This window comes from Adiantum capillus-veneris, chromosome 5, assembly GCF_014529385.1.
Source record: "Adiantum capillus-veneris isolate H3 chromosome 5, ASM1452938v2, whole genome shotgun sequence".
In the NCBI taxonomy this organism is placed as follows: Eukaryota; Viridiplantae; Streptophyta; class Polypodiopsida; order Polypodiales; family Pteridaceae; genus Adiantum; species Adiantum capillus-veneris.
This window is the reverse complement of record NC_140935.1, coordinates 162,951,497-162,976,903: the sequence shown is the minus strand read 5'-3', so window position 1 is coordinate 162,976,903 and position 25,407 is coordinate 162,951,497. Positions and strand designations below refer to the sequence as shown.

Genomic DNA, 25,407 nt, shown 5'->3' with positions numbered 1-25,407 from the left:
AATTAGGTCAATACAGGTAGATATGGGCACATTGTTTTTTGCACCAAATTGACAAACGTTTTAGTTACGGAATTGAATTTTGTCAAATTTTGTACATGCCCATAATACTAAGTCCAAACAAAAATATGGAGACAAAAGCCAAATACGAGCTGCTAAGTGTATGTAAATATGTACATAATAGCGTTTTTTAGTTTGATTGTTGCTATTTAAGCCAAAATAATAATAAAAAATGGTGCAATTTATCAAGAAGATGCTTGCACAATGTTATTAGGTTACTTTTAAACCTGTAGCAAAATCTTCCTATGTCGGATCCTTCACCTTAAGGAGAGTGTATTGGGACCATTGTTGAAGAATCTTCATGCCATAATTCCTGCTTATTTCGCCATTGAGCTCCTCATGTCAAAGAAGGAAAGAAGCTACGAATGAAATATCAAGAAGCTCTGGAACAACTACAAAGGAGAGAGAAATCCCGAGAGCCAAACCATTGGCTTGTTCCCTGACCATCGTGTCATGGGATTACACGGTTCAGGAGGGGGGAAGGCTACTAGCAAAGATAACAAATGCTGCCAAATAGACGACTATGTGGCACATTTTGTACCATTTGTAATATTTGCATCAATTTATGATGTTGATAACTTTTAGTTTATCATTAAATATTAATTATCATGGATGGAATTATGAGCCATGGGCACTAAATTAGGGCTACAAGATTCCACATTGTATCTATCGACTTTGATGTTAGTTATTTTGCCAAGTCTTGAGTCACTTGTGACCAAGGCTCAAATCCTAAACTTTGATGAAAGTATAAAGGCCAATTTTGTAACCTAAATTAATGAATTGATTAATGAGAAGAAATCCATTTAGCTTGCAACACTAAGTTTGTGTATCTGTAGGCTTTATCTACTTCCTTCTCTCACATTTGTTGCCACGTTTTGATTTTGGTTGCTTCCATGTGTTGCCAGGTGAAGGCTCCTCAAGTGGATGTAAGTCTCTCATGCTGTTTTTAAAGGTTGTTGATGAGTGCCATGAGTTGTTTTGTGTTATTTCTTGAGACATAAGTTTGTCAATGAGTGCCATGAGTTGTTTAATGTTCATAAGTGTTTTTAAAGTGTATGCATATAATAAATCATGCTTGTGTCAGCTTACTCTCTCAAGTGCCAAGTAGACTTTGCCAATCTACTCTGAAAGATCTAAGGGCTAAATAAAGACACGATTGCAATAGCTGTGTCTTCCAAGCACCAAGTGGAATTAATCACCATTGTGGAAGGATGTTGATGGGTAAAAAGGGATCCTCTACCCAAAGTAAAAGGACTAGCTATGACTTTATTTTCCTTGCTCCATAGCATAGTCAAGGATGACTATGATTTCAGGGGAGAGGTAATGTCATGATAATTTATTTCTAACCTTCTTAATTTATTTTCCATCTTAGATTGGCCACTTAATTCTAGGGAAAATAAAAGAGAACAAGTGAAATTGATTAAAGTGCTTATAGACTTAGTTCGGTCAAAGGCTTGGGACCAAAGGAAAGAAGTCTATAAAAGAGCAAGGATAATTACTATTCAATTATCTTGGTCAAAGGTATAGGTCAAGGAAGGATAAATCTATCCCGAGCAACCTTGATCAAAGGTACAAGACAAAGGGGTTAATTAAAGCAATTATAAGAATCTAAAAATAAAAAACTGACTGTGTAAATCAATCATATTTACTCATTAGATTCTAGGCATGAAGTCTGAGAAGTCTTAGAGTAAAAATTAAAACTTACCAAAGTTAGTCTAAATTTAGCAAGTTTCATAACTAGCTTCGAAGTCTCCTCCAAGGATTGTGCCAAATTTTTTCATGGTAGGAGAAGATCCAAAGCCCAGGGCTAAGTTTAATTTTTACTAGAGTCAGTTCTAATTTTGCAGGTTCTAAATTAGCAGGTAGACTCTAGGCCGAGTCAACTTCATAAAGCTTTCAAAGGATAGTGCAAAGTTCTTGCTCATGGGGTTGTTAAATTGAAGGTAAGACTATGGTTTTAAATTAATAAAAGGGGAAAGAAAAAGGCTAAGGCCAGATCAACCCTTCCCATTTTATAAAGTTGACTCTAGATCTTCTCTTTCAAGTTTGGGTAGGTCATATGTCCCAAGTAGCTCACAAATGCTTAACGGGAAGAGAGAAAGTATGTGCATGTGTTCCTTATTCAAAGATAATTCAAGGGGAAGGGGGTAAGTTTTTCTCAAGATAGCAAGGGGGGGATATGGTGTTAGCTCATGCATGTGGTTTCTCTTTAAGTTTTCGCTTATGCTTAGTCCATGTAGCTAGTATTCCACTTTGGGAATTTTGGCAAGTGGAGGAAAGAGGAAAAGAGGGGACTCGTGGGGTTTTTTGGGCATTCTCTCTCTCATGCTTTCTCATTCTCAAGTGCCCAAGGTGGCCAAGCAAGTACTTTCTCTCTCCCTCTCACATGGGAGCTCAAGAGTTAACCTCCTTTCTCAAGCACTTGGCTATGGATGCAAATCCAAGCAAGTATATACATGAAAGCTCTTCTTCTTTTTCTCTACTACTCTATCTATGCTAAGAGCTTGCTCATAACGTAAGCATATAAAAAAAAGATCTCCTTATTCAAAGAATTTTTTTCTCCACCTTCATCTACCTCCCTCCCCGTAGTTCTTTATCCCCTCTGGGGTGTTTAGGGCATGTGTTGGGAAGGAAGGTTACACAATGTGTAGTTAATCAAACCGTGAAACTTACCATATTCATTGGTTCAAGGAAGATACACAAGAGCACAAGCTTGTATTGTAGTCAAATCTATCATTGAGAGAAACATAGTACATAAGTCCTTTTGGACGAGGGACCAATTCTAAGAAAATCCACTCCACAACAAGTTGTCAATCTTAATGTGTTTTTCTTTTCAAGTTATGTTTCATGATTTGATGTTTTATTGTGTAAAAGATGCAATGAAATTAGCGCTCTGCATTTCCTTTGATTCTCCTCTTAAGAATGCTCTTAATGGAAAACTTTCTTTTCAATAAGTAATTTTGTTGTGATTGCATGAGAAATTTAGATACTTTGACATTGGTATCATAGCCTAGGTTTTCCTTTTCTTGCCTAAGAAGAGAGGTCCTTGAGTAATCTATGGAAGGTTGCAGTTGTTCATTACAACAGGGTAAGTGGGATTGGGCTTTATTATCTCGGTTGGCATGCCTACTTTGTAGGGTTTGGGGTACACCATTGAGAACTGTGGTCTTAATAGTGGAGTCTTTTTAGACGTGTATAGTTTAACCATCATTGAGCTATTGGCAAGCTCAAAAGGAATTGGTGTCAGCTTAGCACTATTAAACCCACTCCACTTCTCTTTGCAATTAACAATAAACAAAGTGTGTGGATACTTGAGTGCCTCCTAGTGAGACCTCCAAAAGAGGAACCTCTTTGGGTAATGAAGAGGAAATGCAAGAAGGGCCTTCATGGCAATTTGTCCAAGAAGATGCTACACATCAAGGACCTTCAAGAAAGAGGTATGGAAGTGATACTCCCATTACCTCTGAAAGTGATGTGGCCCCAAGAAGGCGGCTGGCAAAGCGGTCACCAAGTCCTCCCAAGAAGAGGAAGTCATCAGAAATTCCATCCCATGCTCATCCTAAGAAGGGACCAAACAACCCAAGAAGGATAAAGAGAAGAAAGCGGTCACTATCCTCCCCTTCTTCTTCTTCTTCTTCATCTTCATCCGTCCTATGGAGAGAGTAGTGACTCATCACCCAAGAAATCAAAGAGAAGAGGTAAACAAAGAAGCTATGCAGCATGGAATAAGTCACACAAGCTTAAAAGGTTTAAAGAGGGAAGAAAGAACATCACTTTCCTTACATATAATAATGGAACCTTTGGTGCAACAGATGAAGTGATGGCTTTTATGCAACAATCTGATATGGCATTTGGAGATTATTTCTCAAAATCTTCAATGCTACATAATGTCTCCATGCATTCCAAAAATCAGCACGTCAATGGTGAATAAGCCTTTGTGCCCAAGGTGAAGCTCCAAAGACATGGAAGGCCTTGATGATTGCTATCATGAAGCAGTTCTCTCAACCAATACCAAAGACAAAGTCCTTATAGAATGGCAAAGTTTGAAGATGACACACTATGAGTCTATTCAAAAGTATGTGGATAAGTTTTTGAGAGTTACATGTTAAAGCCGTTGTCTACAAGAAAATAGACTTTGCAGAACAGATGAACAATTTTGTGTTGGTCTTTCAAAGGAGATGAGTGAGTAAGTCATATCACACAAGCCCAAAACTATCTCAACAATCATACATCACACGATGGTTGCCTCGAGGATTCACTTCCAACAAGAGAGTAAGAAGGGCCCCAAGACTATAGAAGCTAAGGAACAAATTGAGAAAAAGGAGAAGAACAAGGTGATGCAAAATTATTCCAAGGTTAATAATAACAACAACAATAAGCAAAGGTAAAGGACAAAAGTTACAAAGGTTAAAAAAAAAACTTTCACCTGAAGAGGTAGAGCATTATTGTAAGGATAACAAGTGATTCAAGTGCAAGGAGCAAGTTCATGTTTCACGCGTATGTCCTAAGAGAAATGAATGTAATGACCCTCCTAGAGACACCATGGTGGAAGATTTACAAGAGGGAGGTCATTGTGCAGAGGTTCGCCACTTTATTATGGTTGGTAAAAAGTAAGAGAGCATGACACTTTCATACGTTTTGATCCTAGCTCCACCCACAATTTTATACTATCAAGCTAGCTACTTAGTTTGGAATCCATGACTTTGATATGGGGGATGTTGTGACAAGAGATGGAGCTTTTAAGGGGCAAGAGGTCATAGTCACTCCATTGATTGGGAAGCTAAGGCTCCATGTGCAAATCTACGTAGCTAAAGAAGATTTCTTTATCTCCCCTTTCAATCATGAAGATGTTATCCTTGGGGCACCATGGTTTGATCGCGTCGCTTTCAGTAAGAAGTTTTCTAAAACAAAAGTCTTCTTTTACTATAGGGGCAATGATGTTACACTCAATGTACATAGCATGGGTAGCACTATATCACTTGTACAGACTCAAGCTTTTGACAAAGTAATGAAAAGTTCTCTTTCTTGCTATATGGTTTTAGTCATAGACTCTAAAGAGGATGCACTCCTTCATAACAAGTTTCAAGATGTGTTTGTGGATGACATTCCAAAGGAGCTACCTCCCAAAAGAGGACAAGATGATCATACCATATAACTTCTACTTAGTAGTTTACGTCTTAATAAGCTTCCTTATGACCTAACTCATCTCCATTTTGCTCACCAATTATATTGGTAAAAAATTAAGATGGTACTTATGGAATGTGCCTGGAGTATCATGCACTTAATAGGATAACCATAAATAATAGACATGAAGGATCTAATTAATAGACTACAAGAGTCTACCTACTTTAGTACAATAGATCTCAAAAGTGGTTATCATCATATAAAGATTGTGCTTGAATATATTTATAAGACAACCTTTCGTACAACATTTGGCTTATATGAATATTTAGTACTCCCTTTTAGCTTACTAATGCACCAGTCACCTTTAATAAAATGATGGAGAGACTCTTTAGACCTCATTGAAGCTTCACATGAATGTTCTTTGATGGAATTATCATCTACTCCCAGTTGATTGACAAACATAAGCAACATCTTCATGTAATATTTCAACTTTTGAGAGATAATAAGCTTAGTATTAATTAAAACAAAACTTATTTTTTCTTAATAGAGATTCAATATCTAGGCCATATTATTTCCCAAGAAGAGATCCGAATGGACCTTGAAAAAATGGAGGCAGTGAAAGGATGGCCTATACCAAAAAATCTTAAAAGAGATTCAATATCTAGGCCATATTATTTCCCAAGAAGAGATTTGAATGGACCCTAAAAAATTGGATGTAGTAAAAAGATGTCCTATATCAACAAATCTACATGAGTTAAGAAGATTTATAGGAATGTATGCATACTATAAATGCTTTATATAAAAAATCTTACTCATAGCAGGACCATGGTATGATTTAACTAAAAAGAACGTTAAATTTCTATGGGCTGCGAAAGAGAATGAATCTTTTGAAAACCTTAAAGCAAGGCTTATCTCTCAACAATATTACCGGACCTCTCAATGCCTTCTGAAGTCCAATGTGATGTCTGTGGTGGACAATGGCTTGAGGTTGTGCTACTTCAAGAAGGGTAGGCCATAGCATATGAAAGTAGGAGATTGAATCAAGAAAAGAATCTAGGAATATAAAAAAAAGAGCTACTATCTATCTTACATGCCTTGGATGCTTGGAGACATTATCTCTTAGGCACTCCATTCATTTTGTGCACATGTCACCAACGTCTTGAGTACTTTATGATGAAAACTAAATTTAGTGACAAGAAAATGAGGTGGGAAAATTTCTTTCACTGTTTAATTTTCATATTGCTCACATAGCTGGTAAGCACAAGCAACTAGCCGATGCTCTTTCACGTAGACCAAAGGTGAATGTTGTATCAATAGCTACTCACAATGATCTATCCTCAATAATAGATGTGTATGTTACGGATCCAAACTTCGAAGATGTAATGTCAACAATTGCTCTAGGGAATAAGGAGGATTCATACAATGTGCAAGATGGTTATCTTCTCGATAGGTTATGCATTACACATAGTTTGAGTGAAAAAGTTATGTATGAATCTCATGCTCCCCCTTATGCGAGACATAGAGGGATTCAAGCTACTCTCAAGGGAGTAGAAATGTATTTTTATTGGCCAATTGTGAAGGCAAAAATACAAGACTACGTTGCCCAATGCATTGTATGTTCGGTTCTCCTCTTAAGAATCCTCTCAATGGAAAACTCTCTTTTCACTAAGTAATTCTGCTATGGTTGCATGAGAAATTTAGATGCTTTGACAAACCTTTTGTGCCTTTCATAATTCTTCCAATGATTTATGATATTGACTAGTTTAAGTTTGTCAACTTGACTTGTAAATTTTGATTCGTATGTCTATAATTATGAGTTATTGTTATCATGTTTGAGCTAGAAGCTTCTAAATTGCATCTATCACCTTTGATTTTAATTATTTTTCTAAGTCTTGGGTCATTTTTGGCCAAGGACCAAATTTTAAACTTTGACCAAAGTTTAAAGGTGAAAATTGTGACCTATTTTGATAAGTAAATGAATGAGAAGAACTCTGTTGAGCGTAGGACACTCAGTTTGTGTATTTGTAAGGTTCATCACATTTTGATTTTGATTGCTTTAATACATTGCTAGGTGAAGGTTCTTCAAGTGGATGTAAGTCTCTCGCCTTGTTTCTTAAGTTTGTTGATGAGTGCTTATGAGCTATTTTGCGTTGTATCGCAAGATTTATGAATCCGATTGACGAACTGTTAGTTGTGTAGGATAGCTCTCATCATTCCTAAGTTGTAGGGTATCTTAAATGTTGATTCTAACTTGTTGAAATTAGTGCTATAGTCCAATAATGTTTTTGTATCCGCATGTTGTTCGAAGGTTTTGGGTCCATAGGATTGGCCATCCTAGTCTTCTTGATGGTCCCTACAAGTTTGGTCACATTTGGATTTCAGTTAGTCAATGAAATAGTAGAGATTGACTCACGGTTCTAGACTACCCTTTAATGATTTTGAGTGAGAGTAGCCTGCTGTAGCTTGCATATATATTGTTTTCCAATGACTTGAAACATCTTTGTTGCCTCCATGCTCTACCCATGTCTATTATGCGCCTTGGATTGATATTAATGGGAGGTTCTCGCTAATTCTGCAATGAGATTAGAGTGGGAACTGATCAAGGTAGGGGCAAGTTGACTGAGAGCACACCGTTCCACACCTTGATATTGGTTGCAAGTCTTGGAGGCGGCTTGTGGTGTCACCACCCTTGACTCTTGAGTGGAGGGCTTGACCGTTGTGACCCTAGTAGCATGGCCAACTCAATAAAGTCATCCTTGGCTCTCGATCATCAAGTTGAGGGGCTGGCATTGCACCCGCTCCACCAATAGGTTTGCACTACATGGCAAGAGCTACCAAACCAACCGAAAGCTCTTATTGAAAAACCCATTTGGTATTTGTAAGGTGGATGAGAGTGGTAAAACTACCAGTGAGAATAATTTGATGCACGACCTCCTACAACTCCTACATTGCTTATATTGGATACAACCAATACAACCATGTGGTCTTTGTCTCTCTCTTTTAGCTATGATAGGCTTATGCATAACTTGGAGCTTCCTCGCTCTCTCTCTCTCTCTCTCTCTCTCTCTCTCTCTCTCTCTCTATATATATATATATATATATATCTCAAGTGAACTCATTCTCTGTATTATTCACCTAGAATAGTCATTTTCATCCTACACTGTGATGATAATCCTAGAAATCCCTTTGGGATCTATTGAAGGCTGATTCATAACAAGAGGGATCAAATCCTAAGAGATTTGTTTCATCAGTAAGCTCTTACCCTGTCTTTTGGTCTGCCTCCTTCGTGAAAGGCTAATTTTATTCCCACACATGGAAAGAACCTTAACCTATACCTCTTGGTCTCTCTTCACAACATCTTTTGCATTATCAATCATATGGGCGGCAATTTGCAACACATGCATAATCCTTTCCTTTTGATCACGAGACCCCACAAGCTGTACAAAATAGCCATGATCCATGATCCATGGAATCTTACCTTGGTAAACATTGAACATCTCAAGTTCATATGGTCGATGCCCTTTTGAAGAGCTAGGGCTTCTATCATCTCGATCCTTCTTGCGCTGGTCTTTGTTTTCATCATTGTCGTCACTGCCAACATATGTAATGTATTTATCCCTGCGATCATCATGCTCTCATTGAGTGCTTCAATCACCATCCTATGGCTACAAACCCTTCTACATTCATCCTCTCTGTCATAGTCTCTTCTTCTTTCATACCTCAAACATGTCTACTGCGATCTCCATTATCGTGTCAATCATGTCTCCTAGGATCTCCATTCTCTTTTGCTACTTCTGTCAGTATGGACTGTCGCGTTACTGCTTCTACGCTGTGTGTGCTTGCTAACTGCTTTCCATGTAGTCGAAAGCTAACATTTTAAATTAATGTAAAGCGTAGGCTGCTTGCTTTTCATGGAATCGACAGCCAAGCCGTTGTGTAAAGCATAATCCACTCGTCTCGTTTGAGAAAACCATCGCTTGGGCCCACACCAGCACTAATCTTAAGTTGTAGCAAAATTTTCTCACCTTGTCGGGACGACCATTGCCACCGACATCGCCAATTCGACAGTAAAATCGTCGTCTGTAGCGCATGCGTCCTTGCCTTCACAGGTACTTCTTGCGCTATTGTCTTCCTGTGCTAACGTATTCTTGCGGTCTTGCTTGGGATTTGCGGTGCACGAGAAAGCCCTTGCCAAATATGCAGATGAAGTGTGAAGAACTCTTTGAAGCTGCCATCCTTTGACCCCTTTTTTTGTGTATCTTCAGTCTGGGCGGGTTTGGAATTTCAGATGAGGTTGCAAAGGCATGGCTGCTGCAGACCAACGCAGTTTTGCACCAATTTGCCACCTGAAACAAGCCAATTTTCCAGGCAGGAATCAAGATAGTTCATCTCAGTAAATACATGGCTGCTTCAATTTCAGACGTGACAGAAATGGCATCATCTACATCAGATAACCCCAACACTGGTGAAACTCATTCTAGAGTGCCTGTGGATGAGTTCCCTCTGCTCGCAAAAGAGGAGAAGGATCATACCTTGCAGGAAGGTGAAGCCACAACGAGATCTGCAGAAGAGATGGAAAAGGTTTTGAGGGAAATGGAGACAAAGTATGCCGCATACGTACGCCGCGATACTTATGGGATCATGGGCACTGGAGATATTTGCATATGGGAGAAAGCAGTTCTAGTGTTGGCTTTGCTGGTGTTCGTGCCAATTAAGGTGGTTTTGCTCTTCTTGATTGTTTTCACGTACTACCTTATCTGCAAGCTTTGTACTATGGGCCGGTTGCCTATCCACAATGGCTTTCAAGAAAGCAATGGTGATTCCAGCGTCACTCCTCTTAACAATGGTTCTGCCAAAAGTGATGCTCAAGCTGCTTCCAACATAGCAACTTCTTCACCCAAGCATGAGGAGACTTTTGCGCATATAAGTGGGATGCGCAGGGTGATAATCGTTAATTCAGGGCGGTTCCTTTCCAGGGCTATTCTTTTTGTACTTGGTTTCTTTTGGATCACGGTGACACGAAGGGACAAAGTTCGCGTGGGAAAGGTGAGCATCAGTTCTTAATCTGCAAACTAATGTAAATTGAGGCAATAATTTATAAAATCCTTGAAAGCGCCCCCCCCCCCCCCCCCCCCCCCCCCCCCCCCCCCCCCCCCCCCCCCCCCCCCCCCCCCCCCCCCAACACGCATACACTTGTGCGCGACATTACCACCACCTCTCTCTCTCTCTCTCTCTCTCTCTCTCTCTCTCTCTCTCTCTCTCTCTCTCTCCCCCCAATTTTTGGAGATAAACGGTCGCATATAAGCAATTGTTTGTATGTGGTGCTTGGGCTTGTATACCGTAGTTGTTTGCCAAGGGAGTGGTAGAAGTAGTGGGAAACCTTCAGCATTGGCGACTTAGTGTTTCTCTTGGAGAATTCATTGGAGATTAGCTTAAAAGAGATTGCGTAATCTCTTTCATCGAGGAATCGGATGGAAACACAGAGATAATTGCAATCTACACACTTGGCAACACTTTTAGTATTTCAAACAACTCTCAACGAGTAAGAGAAGGAGAATTCACGTGAGACACAGAGTGGCAGAGTGCAATGGACCCAGAGATTGGCGTCCCTTTTGGTATTTCTTTATTATTAATTCGCAAAGGTACAATGCTCTGGGGCTCTACACTGCTTCTCCACGCGGTAGAATAGAATGCCAGAGAGAGACCCCTACTTACATATCTAAAGGCCCTTGGCCGAGATCAAAATCTGTACATGAAAAGCACTGAAGTCTAAAAGCATCTGCTTTATTTATGGTTTAGGCTCCTCCCCCAAGGTTTTGTAAGTTGGTTGGGGCCCGGGGGTTAGGATCATTAATCCTAACCTAGTGGGCCACTCGGCAAGATTTCATAGGTTGGGATTTCTTCTAATTCTTCTTCTTCTTAGACTGTCGGCTGGTATCTATTCCATTGGTCGGATCTTAGTGGTGCCACATCACTGACTTGTTACAGATTGTTAGTTAAGGAAGGCTGATGTGTTTGTATTTTCAGTCTTACTAATACCCAACTCTGCTATCATGGACACATGCACACAGTACGTGCGTGTTTTATGGACATTTTCTTAAATTAGAATAAGCCATTGCTACAATCGATGTAGGGAAGGGTCATAGAGAGTGCTAGACTATAATGAATTTTAAGAACAAAGTATCAAGCCCTATCTTCATAACATGTTAACCTGGTCTTACTGGGTGGGAAGGCTCATCCATCATTGCCTAAGTTCAAACCATTGTTGAAACATGTACCACTTTTATCACTCCTTTATTAGTCAAATGTGCCAAGCGGAACATCAGATCTAAGAGTCTGGTTTTGGCTTTAAAAGAGTGTAAATTAGCTATCAGATGCTTCCCCAAAGGTTCTCCTTTTGATTTGCACGCTGGTGCTCTTGTTCTTCTCTGTTTACTGCAAATCAGCCAATCACAGAACATAGCATGAAAGTGTTTTGTATATTGAATAGATATATTGAGCATAGTGCAACATTTGCGTGGTTGGTAGAGTATGAAAATTTATGGTTAGGGGTCACTTTAGGAAATACAGATTGTTTTCCTAGACTCTTTCAATGCATTTCTAGGATCTCTCCCTCGCTATCTGGACTTTACAAAGCTTAGCACAAAATTTGAGAAATTTTGGTAGTGATTTTTACGCTATAGAGTCGTTTCTCTCCCTGAAAAGCTAGGGTTCTTCTCTTAAGTACCTAATTGTGAGATTGTGCAGATGGTTGCTTTTGTGCAAGTTTGCTGAGTTCGTCTACCTCCCTCCCAAGTGTGGCAGATTGGTTATGCCATTTCCCTCTTGAATAAGAAGTCTTGAGTTCAACTCTCCTTGTCGGATAGATATTTAAGGTCTTTTGGGATAGTTTCCTACGACGTTAAAATTCTCTTCTTCTTTCTCTCTCTCTCTCTTACTCTCTCTCTCTCTTTGACATCTGAACCATCTCTTTTTTTATTTCATGTAAAAACGTATTGATGATTCTCTCTAGTTTTAGATTGTAGTAGTAGTAGTAGTATTTTGTTCCACTTCTAGTTCTTTCCTAGTTCTTTTGTACCCAGACATGGTATTAGATTCACTATTTTGTAACTGATTGGTCTCATAGGTCATTTTGGCCTTTTGAAGACGTTAATATAACATTTCATTTCATTTCTATTTTAAAATGAGCTTTTATAAGTTATAAAAGCCATTGAAGCTAGCCTTAAAAAAAGAAAAAATTTAGATGATACCTGAAGTGGATTATAAATCTGGATGTATCTGATTGGTCCTATAGGTCAAGTTCAGCCTCTATGGGACGTTAATATGACTTTCTTTCTTTCTTTCTCATGGGATACCTAGCTTTTCTTTTCTTAGAGTAGGCTTAACCTCTCACAGACTACAATAGTCGTTGCTTTCTACTTTTTTGGAAGAGCTAGGGCCTATAAAAGAGGTCCTTGGAAAACTTGTAGAGTTAGGTTAGAAGCAAAACAAAACAATCATCCGCATTGCTTGGATAGTCGGCAAGTCACTGACAAGGTTGTGAAACAAAACAACAATAGCGGGAAGCGAATTGAAATGACAAAAAACTTGAACTTGAAAGAGAATTGATCACTAGAGACGAGATATGTGGAGTGGAATGGAGTTCCCCATTGGGCCCTAAGGTAGGCGCTCCTTGTAGTACTTCTTTATTGCTTCAATCTTGACCCTACCTGACATAAGCCAAGCATAGCCACAAAACAGCCCTCACCTCCTATGATCAGACCCTCGAAGATACCAAGATCGCCACGACTGCCAGCGAGGTGACAAGCTCTAACAAACTTGTGAAAAGTTGCACCATACGCTTTTGTTCTAAAACAACTGTTATTTCGCCTTTCAAATATGCACTCAAAACAATATACACATGTAAGAGATTCATTTTAGGAATGCCCATTTTAAAGTACCTCTTTACATAAATTTATACAGCAGAATGGGATATTCCCTTGAACAAAAGGGGTACAGGTGCTACAATCCTACTACACGCGAATTACGAGTGAGCAGAGACTGCTCATTCATTGGTAGCTCCTGGAATAGTTAGTACTAAACCAAAAGCTTCAAGGTAAAGCTCTAATATTTGAGGAGTATCTGCTAAGCCCTCCTCCTCCATCCAAAGCCGTTTAGTTCCTGAACTTGACCAAATTCTGACGTGTTAGCTTACCTTTCACTTTTCTTTCCTTGTGAGCCAAGACTTGTTCTAGAATGAGAATCTCCTTTGTCTCTTCCACTTCGGGCTGCTCCTCTGGCTCCTTGACCATTGGCACTTACTTTTGAAAGGTCTCAATAGACTCGCATGAAATGCATTGTGAATCTTCCAAGTATCTGGTAACTTGAGTCTGAAGAATGCATCATTTATCTTTTTTTGGATCTGGAAAGGTCCATAGTATTGCATACTTAGCTTTGGAAAAAGCCTCTCCTTACCCTTCTGTTTTGGTAGATGTGCCTTCTCAAACCGTAGTAGTAGCCAATGATCAATCATCTTCCTTCAAGTGTAAGTCACGTCGATGCTTGTCTGCTGCCTACTTATGCCATGCTTGAGACTTCACAACCTCCGATACCTTGGCAAAAGCTGTGTCGAGATCCTATGTATGCTAATCTGCTTCAAAAATCTTATCTTTGGTGCTCAAAATAGGCGGAAATTTCTTGACACCCTCGATGATCTCAAATGGCACCCTCCCAATAGATGTGTGAACTGCGTTATTGTAGGCAAACTCCACAAAGGACAAATATTTCTGCCATTGAGTCTTTTGATTAAAGATACAAGTCCAAAACCATTGAATTGGCTACTGACTGCCCATTTGTCTATGGGTGAATGAGGACGAGGATTCAAGCCTTGTGCCCATATTGTCCGAGATTGCTCTCCAAAACAAGCTCATGAAAGGGGGATCTCTATCTGAAACTATAGATTCAGGCATACCATGTAATTTGAAAATTTGTGAGACAAACAACTCAACTAAATGGTCGGCTTTAACTGTCTCTTTTACTGGAATAAAGTGGACTTGTTTGCTGAATCGGTCAATGACTGTCCAAATTCCATCATGCCCACTCCGAGTCTTGGGAAGATAAAAAATGATGTCCGTTGATACTCTCCCAAGGTCGACTAGGAGTAGGTAAGGGTTGTAGGAGACCAGGTGCCTTATGCCGATCAAACTTGGCCTTTTGGAATACTAAACAACTGTGAACAAACTCGTCCACATCCTTTTTGAGCCTCGGTCAATAGAAGTACTTCTCTATCCCTTTCAACATGGTGTCAATGCTGTGATGGCCCGCAAAAGGTGGACAATGGCACTCCGTCAAAACCTTGTTCCCCAACCCTGGAGTAACACACAACAATAGTCTTCCGCATAAAATAACCTTCCTTGAGAGCATGGCCTGCAACTATCTCCCAGTCAAAGATGTTTGCAAAATCTAGATTCGTGGTGTCACAAAGTGATGACGTGGCTACTGACAGCAGAAACCCTAAAATTCTTGCAAACCCTAATTTCTGAAACCCTAACCCTAACTGCTGGCTGAAACCCTAAAAGCAGGCGCTAATGCCACGTGGCAGCAGTGTACGGATTTCCGGATTTTACGGAAGTGAAAAGCAGCCCCATGGGCGACGCAGATTGGCCAAGAAAGAGAGAGAAATTGCTTTATTTTACTCTTGAGAGAGAGAGAGAGAGAGAGAGAGAGAGAGAGAGAGAGAGAGAGTTTTCATTGCTTTTATTTTGAAAGCTTTTGGGGCTCTGCTTTTGGGCATCCCTTGTAATCTTTATATTCGCGGTGAGGGCCTCACTTCTCAGAGCATCTGGACGCAGAGTCTGAGAGTGAAACCCTAACCACTCTTTGTACTCTGACATTGATTTTAATACAAAAAGAAATACCGAAAGGGGCGCCAGTCTTTGGGGCCAATATCTCTAGGCACGGAACTACGCCGGGCCAGTGCATATCTATTGTGATCTGTGAATTGTTTTGAAGTGGTTATTTGGTGCTGTCGCGATTGATTCTTGACTTGGAGTGTCTAAGTCTGTTTCAGTGGTATTAGAGAACGGCCGATTTCTCTTCTACAAGAAATCCGATCCCCAATTTTTTTTCCGCGGCACCTATGGCTTCACGCAAGGATCAGTCGACTCCCTCTGCATCTAGAGATGCGGGCAGAGATCACAACAAAGATTCCGGCAGAGAGTATGGCCCACCTCGGCCTACTCAGGCGGAGCAAAGAGAGATGAAGCGTCGTCAATTGATCGGCGATGCAACAAAGATGATCCTCAGTTTTGCGAAGGATCTGAAATTGGCAAAATATATGAGCGAGACTTCTTTTCAGGAAGTGCATGCGCAGTGGCAGAAAACCACTACACCACCCCTGAAATCCGCTCTCAAGAAACCTTCTGATCACAAACAGTATTCAGAGAAGGAATTACAAGAGGTGGTTGATGCACGGATTGCTCAGCTTTTTGACGCGCAAAAGAAAGCAAAAAAGCACGGCAAAAAGCAGAAGAAAGGCACTGACTTCTCGGGAGATTTGGGTCGTCAGTCGACATTTGACAAGGCAAAGAAACAGAAGAAGCGTGTTCGATTTGAAGGAGTACCCAGTTCTTCTTCTTCTTCTTCTTCTGACAGTTCTTCTAGCTCTTCAGATTCGAGCGAAGAAGACAGAAAAGGTAAAAAGCGAAGCAAGAAACAAAGCTTCGGAAAGGGCAAAGAAAAAGGCAAAGAAGGCTAAATCTCGCCCAAAGACTGACAGTTCTACTGAGGACTCGTCTACAGACAGCTCAGATTCCGATGACGGAAACTTTTATGCGAACAAGAAGAATTTTTACAAAGCCAACCAGTATGACTTTCTCGAAGATAAAAGCAAGAAAGTCAGAGAGTTTAAGGAAGGTGGCCACTCGATCAAGTTTGATACTTTTTCAAGATACTCAGATGCTTCGACGGCTTTGTCTTTTATACAACAGTTTGACATCGCTTTCGCGGGAGGACGCTATTCAGAGCACTCCAAGATTCGAAGAGCTGCCTCTTACTTTAAGGGGAATGCGCGTACTTGGTGGTCCACGCTTCTTTTAAACAAGACTGCGCCAGTTAAATGACTGAAATTTAAGAAGCTTTTTATTTCTTCTTGGTTGACGCAAGAATATGAACGAGATATACGAGCTGCTTGGAACCATCTTCGGATGACCAAGAAAGATACAATCAATGCTTACTGTGAAAGATTGTGGAGCTCTTTTCTACCCTCCTCTTCATTCAAGAAGATCTCGTTCAGAGAACAGATTGAGCGGTTTACCTTGGGTCTACAGAGATCCGAGATCACTGCTTGGAGCAGAAGTCAGCTTCTATTCAGGAGTTGATGAGTCATGCGAAACGGGGCTTTGCTATTCACTCTGGCAGTCTGACCTACCCCACAGATGAGGCGACACAACGAGCCAAACAGACTTCCGGGAATGAAAGTAGAAAGAAAAAGAGCAACCCAGAGAAAAAGGATGCACGACCCAAGCTTACTCCTTAGGAGCGAGCTCGATTCATCAAGGAAGGAAAGTGATTTGGATGCGGGGAACATGGACACATCTCCGCGAAGTGCCCTAAAAAGGCACAGAAAGAACAGAATGATAAGGACGACGACAGGCGTGAGAGTTCGAGAGCAATTGAGGAACGTGAACGAAAAGGCAAGATGAAACAGGACTGGTTCCAGATTGTGTGGGTACCAATCCCGACAGCATGGACGAGAGTACAGAACTTTGTCGAGCTTGGGGCAAAGTGAAAGATCAAGAGGCCCTGATCTTCTTTGATGGAGGAGCCAAGGCCAACTTCATTTCACCGGAATTGGCGGCGCGGCTCGAGATCACTCCCGATCGGATGGGACCACTTGCGGAGGCAGCTCTAGCGGCACCCGACAGGGACATAGCCATTACACCTGTCATTGGCAAACTTCGGTTGCATTGTCATGGGTATTTGGGGCATGAGGACTTCTTCATAATGCCTTTGGAGGGTTGTGATATTCTCTTAAGGATTCCCTGGTACCATAAGAACAACGCCGTGGTCGATTATCGGGCGAGAAAAGCGACTTTGACTATAGAAAAGGGCAGAACAATTGTACTTGATATTAAACTAAAGGGCGAGTCTGTCCCTATTGTATCGGCTTCGGCCATTTCAAAATTAATGAAATCTAGTCTGTTTGTTTACTCGATCTTTATGAAAGAATTGAGCGATAAGGATAGGACAAATATGTCTAAACTTGATAAAGAACGCCAAGATTTTCTCCACTCTCACGCCGATTGTTTCTCTGAGGGCCTACCAGGAGAGTTACCACCTGCTCGTCCCGAAGATCATACCATTGATCTGATACCTGGAAGCACACCACCGAACCGGCCACCTTACTGTGTGAGCCGAGCATAGAATGAAGAGGTTATGAACCAAGTGAAAGACCTCTTGGAAAAGGGTCTTGTCAAGCCTAGTACTTCACCGTATTGCTCTCCAGTGTTGTTGGTTTTGAAGAAAGACGGATCTTGGAGAATGTGCATTGATTATAGAGCTCTCCACAAAATCACCATCAAGAACAGATTTCCGATTCCTAGGATCGATTATATACTCGACAGGTTACAGGGATCCTCGTGCTCTAGCAGGATTGACTTGAAGAGTGGATATCATCAGATCCGAATCGTGTCGGGAGACGTCTACAAGACGACAGCCTTTCGGACTACTTTTGGGTTATTTGAGTTTTTGGTGATGCCTTTTGGCTTAACCAATGCTCCTGCGACATTTAACCGGATGATGGACAGGATCTTTCAAGAGTACAGGCTATTTGTTGGCACTTTCTTTGACGACATCATTGTTTTCTCCAAGAATGAGGCAGAACACAGAGATCATCTGCTTCAGGTCTTTCAGGCATTACAAGATCACAAGTTAGTGATTAATGCAAAGAAAAGTGAATTTTTCCTACTAGAGATACACTTTTTGGGAGACATTGTCTCAGCAGCAAGAGTGCAAATGGACCCGGCCAATATAGAGACTATCCGTGATTGGCCCGATTTGAAGAATGTCCATGAAGTTAGAAGCTTCTTGGGACTGTGTTCGTACTACAGGCGGTTCATACGAAAGTTTGCAGAGGCTGCTTCCCCTGTGCATGTCTTGACACAGAAAGGAGTCCCTTTCTCGTGGGGATCCACAGAGGTGACTGCCTTTCAGACATTGAAAGAGAAATTGACTACGGGACCAGTTTTGACTTTGCCGGACTTGCAGAAGTCATTCGAAGTATATTGTGATGCTTGTGGTCGTAGTCTGGGTGCGGTCTTGATGCAAGAAGGCCATGTCATTGCTTACGAGAGCCGATTGTTCTCTAGGCCGGAGATGACAACACAGATTTATGAGAGAGAGCTTTTGGCGGTTATCCATGCTCTTACTCAGTGGCGGCATTACCTACTCGGAGCGGATTTTACTGTCTTTACAGACCATCAGAGTTTGCACTACTTCTTGTCACAGAAGAAGCTTTCGGAAAAGCAGATGCGGTGGGTGAACATCTTGTCACAGTTTCACCTCCAGATTGTCCATGTGCAGGGATAGAAGAATGTGGTGGCAAATGCTTTGTCTCGGAAGCCGTTGGTTCTGGCTATTTCCGCGATACATCATAGGAGCTTCGAGGATATGGTCGATCAGTATGCTACAGATACAGATTTCGCAGATATTTTCACATGGATACGGGATGGGGAGACAGTAGCAGGATACTCCATTCGGGAAGGCTACTTGATGAGAAAAACCATGTTGTGCATTACACAGCCGTTGAGGGAAAAGTTTATGACTGCTGTCCACCTTTTACGGGTCATCGTGGCATTGCTACCACAGTGAAGGGGGTAGAGAGATACTTCTTTTGGCTGAGACTCAAAAAGGATGTGGAAGAGTTTGTGGGCAGTTGCTTAGTATGCTAGAAGGTGAAGTTTGACAGGCATAAGGCTTAGGGATTGTTACAGCCTTTACCCATACCCACCCGCCCCTCGGAAAGTATTGCGATGGATTTCATTTTTGATCTCCCAAGAACACAAAGTGGTCACAATAGTATCTGGACTGTTATTGGCAGATTTAGCAAACAGACTCATTTCATTCCAGTAAAGAAAACAATCAAGCCGGATCACTTAGCGAGACTGTTTGTGGCCTAGATCTTCAAATTACATGGCATGCCTGAGACGATTGTCTCCGACAGAGACCCCAGATTTACAAGTTTGTTTTGGAAGGCAATTTGGGAGAACATTGGCACGCGGTTGCAGTTCTCGTCATCGTTCCACCCGCAGACTGATGGGCAATCTGAGATTGCAAATTCAGTGGTTCTAGATGTATTGAAGTCTTATATCTCTGATCAGAAGACTCAATGGGAAAAGTACTTACCCCTGGTGGAATTTGCCTACAATAACACGATACACTCTTCGACGAGGAAGGTGCCATTTGAGATTGTTGAAGGTGCTGCGAAGGTTCCACCCTTCCTAAGCACGAAAGATAAAATCTTTGAAGCGGATGAATATACACGAGATTTGGATACGGCTTTTGCCAAGGTTCACGAGACTTCGCAGAAGTCTCAAGAACGACAGAAAAAGGCAGCGGATCGCCATCGTCGTGACTTGAAATTGAAGGAGGATGATTGGGTGCTCTTACGTTTTGAGAAGGCACGCCTACAGAAGAAAAAGAAAAAGGAGAGGCTTTTTCCAAAGCTTAGTATGCGATACTATGGACCTATCCAGATCACTGAAAAGATAAATGATGTTCCTTCCGATTGAAACTGCCAGATACTTAGAGGATTCACAATGCATTCCATGTGAGTCTCTTGAAACCTTTTAAGGGTGATGTGCCTGATGAGCAACCCGAAGTGGAAGAAAACGAGGGGATCCTTGTTCCTGAACAGAGTTTGGCACATATGGATACAAAGAATAATGGTAAAGTCCGAAGGCGGTTCTTGGTTAAGTTCAAGAGCTATCCTGCATTGGATGCGAAGTGGATGGGGGAGGAGGACCTAGCAGATACTCCTCAAATTGTGAAACTTTACCTCGAAGCTTTTGGTTTAGCATAGTCTACTCCAAATGGAACCTAGAATTCAGCTAGCCGGAGATCTGGTGCAGTGGGATACACAAGAGGGGAGTTACTCCGCTCCTTTGTCAACAGATACCTTGATTTTTGATACTAGAGTCACCGATGTCTCTTTGAGCTTTAGGGATACTGAGAGCTGACAGTATTCTGTTGTATGACTTTATGAAATGGAATTTCGGAATATGAAACTGATTTGTTCTTGACTTGTTTTTAAGTGCAGGAACTGATAGACGAAATGACTGCAGCATTTTGGTCTAATTGATCTCGAATAGACATGGTTGCAATAGGGGTTAGTCAATCAGGCATCGATGAGGTCCCGACTGGATCTAGATGCGATTGCTAGCTACATTGCCGATAAATCATGGTCTAAGGTCCGAATGAATGTTGAATGTCGTGTGATGTCGTTTGATGTGACTGTCGATTGGTACATGTGCTAGATGTGTGTTCCTAGTACGTAGGTACTAACAGTCAGTGTCTGCTAAGATAGTTTATGGCCTCTGTCTGTTTTGCAGGTGTAATCGAGGGCGATTACAATGCTTTCAAGAGGGGGGTATGTCACAAAGTGATGACGTGGCTGGCCAAAACCCTAATTCTTTTGAAACCCTAACCCTAAAATAAAAAACCCTAATTCTGTCGAAACCCTAACCCTAACCCTGATTTCCTGCCGTGATGGGCTGACACGTGGCCTGCTGTACGGACACCAGCGTGATTTACAGAAAGCTGGGCAGATTTTGGCTTTTGCTTTTACTCCACGTAAGAGATGAGAGAGAGAAGCTTTTGCTTTTATTTTATGAAAGCATAGAAGAATGAGAGAGAAAAAGCTTTTGATTGGACAGTTTTTTGGAACTTGCTTTATTTTATAAGCAAGAGAGAGAAAGAGCCTTTGCTTTATTTATGGACTTTTGATTTTCAGCTTTTGGGGCTCTACTTTTGGCATCCCTTGTAACTTTAAATATGTGACAGGCCTCTCACAACTCAAAGCATCTAGACGCAAAGTCTGAGTGTGGGCGCCTACCCGCACTCTTGTACTTTGACTCAGATTAATACAAAAAGAAATACCGAAAGGGGTGCCAGTCTTTGGGGCCAATATCTCTAGGCACGGAATTGTGCCGGGCCAGTGTAAATCAATTGTGAATTGTGAACTGTTTTGAAGTGGTTATTTGGTGCTGTCGCGGTAGATTCTTGACTTGGAGTGTCCAAGTGTGTTACAAAAATAGTGAAGAAGCCCAAGATCAGTCATCTCGAAAAGTCGTTATAGCTTGCATGATTGACTTGATCTTGCTGATCCATGAGCCTGTGAAAATGAGATCATCCACATACACAATCACTATCGCAACCAAAGAGTCATCAGAGACAACATAACAGTTTGAATTTGATGAGGTACGCCGTAACCCCAGCTTCACTAGAAATTGGTCAAGTGTGAGGTACCATTGTTGTCCAGCTTGCTTCAGTCCATACAATGCTTTCCACAAGTGATAAACACAGTCCTCCTTGTTGGGTATCTGAAAGCTAGGAGGTTGCTCCACATAAACTTCTCTATCCAGATCTACGTTCAGAAACGCAATTTTGACATCCATCTGGAAGATAGGCCAAACAAAATTGGGTGCGAGTGCAAACAATGTGTGTATGGTAGTCATGCAAGTGGTGGGAGCAAAGGTCCGTCAAAGTCCATGCTTGGTCTCTGTGTGAAGCCCCGAGCAACTAGTCTCACCTTGTGTTTGTTGAGGGAACCATCGGTGTTGTACTTCATCTTGAAAACCCATTTCATAGAAACCACCTTCCGCTTGTTGGGCCTGGGAACTAAGGTCCAGGTTTTATTCCGCTCGATAGCGTCCAGCTCTGTCTCCATGGCACGCTTCCAACAATCATGCTGGAGTGCTTCCTCCACTGAGGAAGGCTCCACTGGTGAAGCTTGAATCTGGGACATGAGCGCAAAGTTCACGAACTCTGAGCCATCATAAACCTGCCTCTCCTTGAGGCGTGCAGAACGTCGAGGCTGTCCAGGTTTTGGGGAGTCTCAAAGCCAACCAGGTACTAACTTCTCCTTGCGAGGTGGGACCGCCTCCACTGGAAGAGAACCATCATCCACATCAGAATCCGAATCCGACATGGCATGATCGGGTGAAGTAACTCGTTGTTGTGTAGAGGGTACAGGGACAAGTGTAGGGGTGCGATGAGGTGAGGGAGGTGGAGGAGGTAGGGAAGGTATAGGCTTGGATACTACCCCCTTTGCAGGTGTGCTGAAAGTTTCCATGAATGTCACATCATGGCTAAGTGTGGTGGTCTTGGTGTTAGGATCATAAAGCCTGTATCGGCTAGACTCTGGTGAATAGCCCAGGAGGTGAGCTTCTTCGACTTGAAGTGTAACTTTTGTCGCTTCTCCTTTGGCACATGGACAAAGGCAGACACCCAAATACTTGAAAGTGTGAGACCGAGGGCTTGCGCTCGTAGTAAGCCTGATAGGGAGGCATGCCCTGCAAAGCATGAGTAGGAGAATGGTTCTGGATGTAAACCGCCGTGTTACACGCCTCAGCCCAGTAAAACCGGCGTAAAGAAGCAAGTGGCAGCATCGCTCGAGCCATCTCCATGATAGTCCGATTCTTCCGCTCAACAACTCTGTTCTGGAAAGGAGTGTACGGAGTAGTCAGCTGGCGCTGGATGCCCTTTGGCTTGCACCACTATGCAAAGTCCTTTGAAGTGAACTCACCCCCTCTGTCGGAGCGAAAACATTTGACGCTCAAGTCCTCCTCCTTTTCGACCATCATCTTCCAATTTCGAATGAAACTAAAAGCTTCCGACTTGAACTTTAAGAACGAAGCCCAAGTGTACCTGCTACAATCATCCACAAGCATAAGCATATACTGTGAGCTAGAAAATGAACAAGTGCTCATTGGGCCACATAGATCAGTGTGAATAAGTTTGAGTGGTGCCGAAGCTCTGTTGGGATGCCTGCTTCGGAAAGGCAGCCTTGTGTTGCTTGCCCAACTGGCAAGCCTCACACACGCCCGGTGAAGAGCATATCACGGGTAAACCCTCCACCAGGGAGGTCCTAGCAGTCTGCTGGAGCTATTGATAGCATAGATGTCTAGATCGCGCTTGCCATACAGTAGAAGACTCCGAGGTCCGAGACAGAAGAGCAGTGAGGCGGTATGGGGATCCATCGCGCTCACCGCGTGCAAGAACAGTACCTATCTTAGAATCAGCAATAGTCACCTTGCCTCTCCCAAAGTGTATGTCAGCTCCTTGAGAGTCCGAACTCAACACAGAGAGGAGGTTGAAGGCCATGTTCGAAACACTGAGCGCCCTCACTGAACTGAACTTCGGGTCTGAGGTAGAATGGAAGAGGGTAATTTGGCTTGTACCAGCCATTGGAATCTCATGGTTGTCACCCATAGTGACGGTCTGCCCAAGAGTCTCCCCGAGAGAGCTAAACCAAGACTGTTGGGGAGTCATGTGAGTGGTAGCTCCATTGTCGACAACCTAAGTTCCTGACTGTGATGTAGCAAGAGTGTGGTCCATCGTCGTGACAAGCGGTCCCCGGCACCGGAAGATGCATGGATATGGCTGAAAACAGCAGCAACAAGTGCACAACCCCTCATATCCAATGCGATAGTAGCAGCCTTCGAATGTGGAACCTCCGAGAGCAACCCCGTCGTCCTGAGCTCTTATATCTGCAATAACGCAAGGGATCCAAAAAAAGGGAGCACGATCTGGGGAAAAAACGCTAGAGGGAGAAAAACGACGAGAGAGAAAACATTGCTAGAGGGAGAAAACTCGGAGGGGGGGGGGGAGAGAGAGAGAGAGAGAGAAAGAGAGAGAGAGAGAGAGCGTCTTCAAAAGGCCAAAATGACCTATGAGACCAACAAGTTACAAACTGGTGAATCGAATAGAAAGTCTGTGTGCTGAAAGAAAGACCAACATCCTAAACAAAACGTTGTAGTGAAAGTGAAAGTGCGGGAAAGACTAGAAACTCTCTAGTCAAATACAAAGGTACAAAATAATGAGGGATGCAAGAAATTTAAGCTACAAAGAAAGGGTTAATCCTCCAGCTCAGAGTAAATCCAACATCGGTCGGTGTCGGATCTCCTCGATGTCCTCCGTGGTCAAAAGTCTGACTAGATATCGTGCATGGCGCACCACAATAATCCGAATTCTCCTCTGTAATCTCCGTCTATGCTGGGATGCCCTCCTCTGTAATGGTGGATGCTTAGATCTCCATAGGTCCATCGCATGGTCAATCAGTGTGCCTCTAGTGGAGGTGGGATTCAAACTTTCCTACACGACTTGTTTGTCTAGCTGTCTAGTGTCAATGACTGGCCTGAAGTAGTATGTAACCTGCCGTTGAGACTGTCTCTTTAACAAGCAATCTCTATGTCTCCTCAACTCAAGCAAGAAAAGACCTAAGCATCTCTAATCCTGGTATCCCATAACTCTAGAAAGTGGTCCGAGACCCTCCCTGAATAAGCAATGGAATCGCCCGCAAATCTCATAGTATGCAGAGCAATGACATATGTAATGCAGCTTTGCTCTGGCTCCCTATGGCATACACGACATACCGTGGCCTCAGCCGGAACTCCTCTATATCTGGCAGTCTCAATCTCAAGCTGGTGTGAGGATGTGTGTATCTGCCCAAGAGCACACCGCACCCCATCTGATAAATGTGTATCCATATAGCTGGGCCTGACTACAAAGCCATCTGTTGTGAGTTGGAGAAAATGTTCTCTGTAAAAAGCCATCTTCGTGCCCAACTCCTGAGTAGGCTCTACCCAAGTCCTCGTGGTGTCCATCTTAATCAAGTCCTGGTGGAGATGAGAGAGAGAGAGAGAGAGAGAGAGAGAGAGAGAGAGACCCAAAATGTTGGCAAACTCTACTACTGCACTAAATTGATGAACAACAGATGACTAAGGGGTGGACACCCCCTCTCCTTATATAGGGGATCTACCAGGTTGACCGACCATCCGAAGACCCCACAACCTAGGAAAATAGGACTAAAATTGGGAAAAAATAAAAATGGAGCCGTAGGAGGAAACCAATGGGACAGGATATATGAGGAAAAACCCTAGACCTAGGGCCACCAAGAGGCAAACTATGACACTGCCAACAGTACAAGGTGGGCAAAATCTCCCTATGATCAGCCCTTGGGAGATATTG

General features: G+C 42.3%; 1 protein-coding gene and 1 pseudogene across 1 annotated transcript in view; one reads left to right on the top strand and one right to left on the bottom strand.

The window, feature by feature from the left end:
* Positions 1-9,033: 9,033 nt before the first annotated feature.
* LOC147458467 (lysophospholipid acyltransferase LPEAT1-like) overlaps positions 9,034-25,407 on the top strand; it is a 32,533-nt gene continuing 16,159 nt past the window's right edge. The window contains exons 1-2 of the mRNA XM_086513095.1: positions 9,034-9,290; positions 9,447-10,227. Coding sequence (XP_086369221.1) covers positions 9,583-10,227 — 645 coding nt within the window. The 5' untranslated portion in view covers positions 9,034-9,290; positions 9,447-9,582. The remainder of the gene's footprint in view (positions 9,291-9,446; positions 10,228-25,407) is intronic.
* On the bottom strand, positions 24,098-25,308 carry LOC147458468 (uncharacterized; annotated as a pseudogene).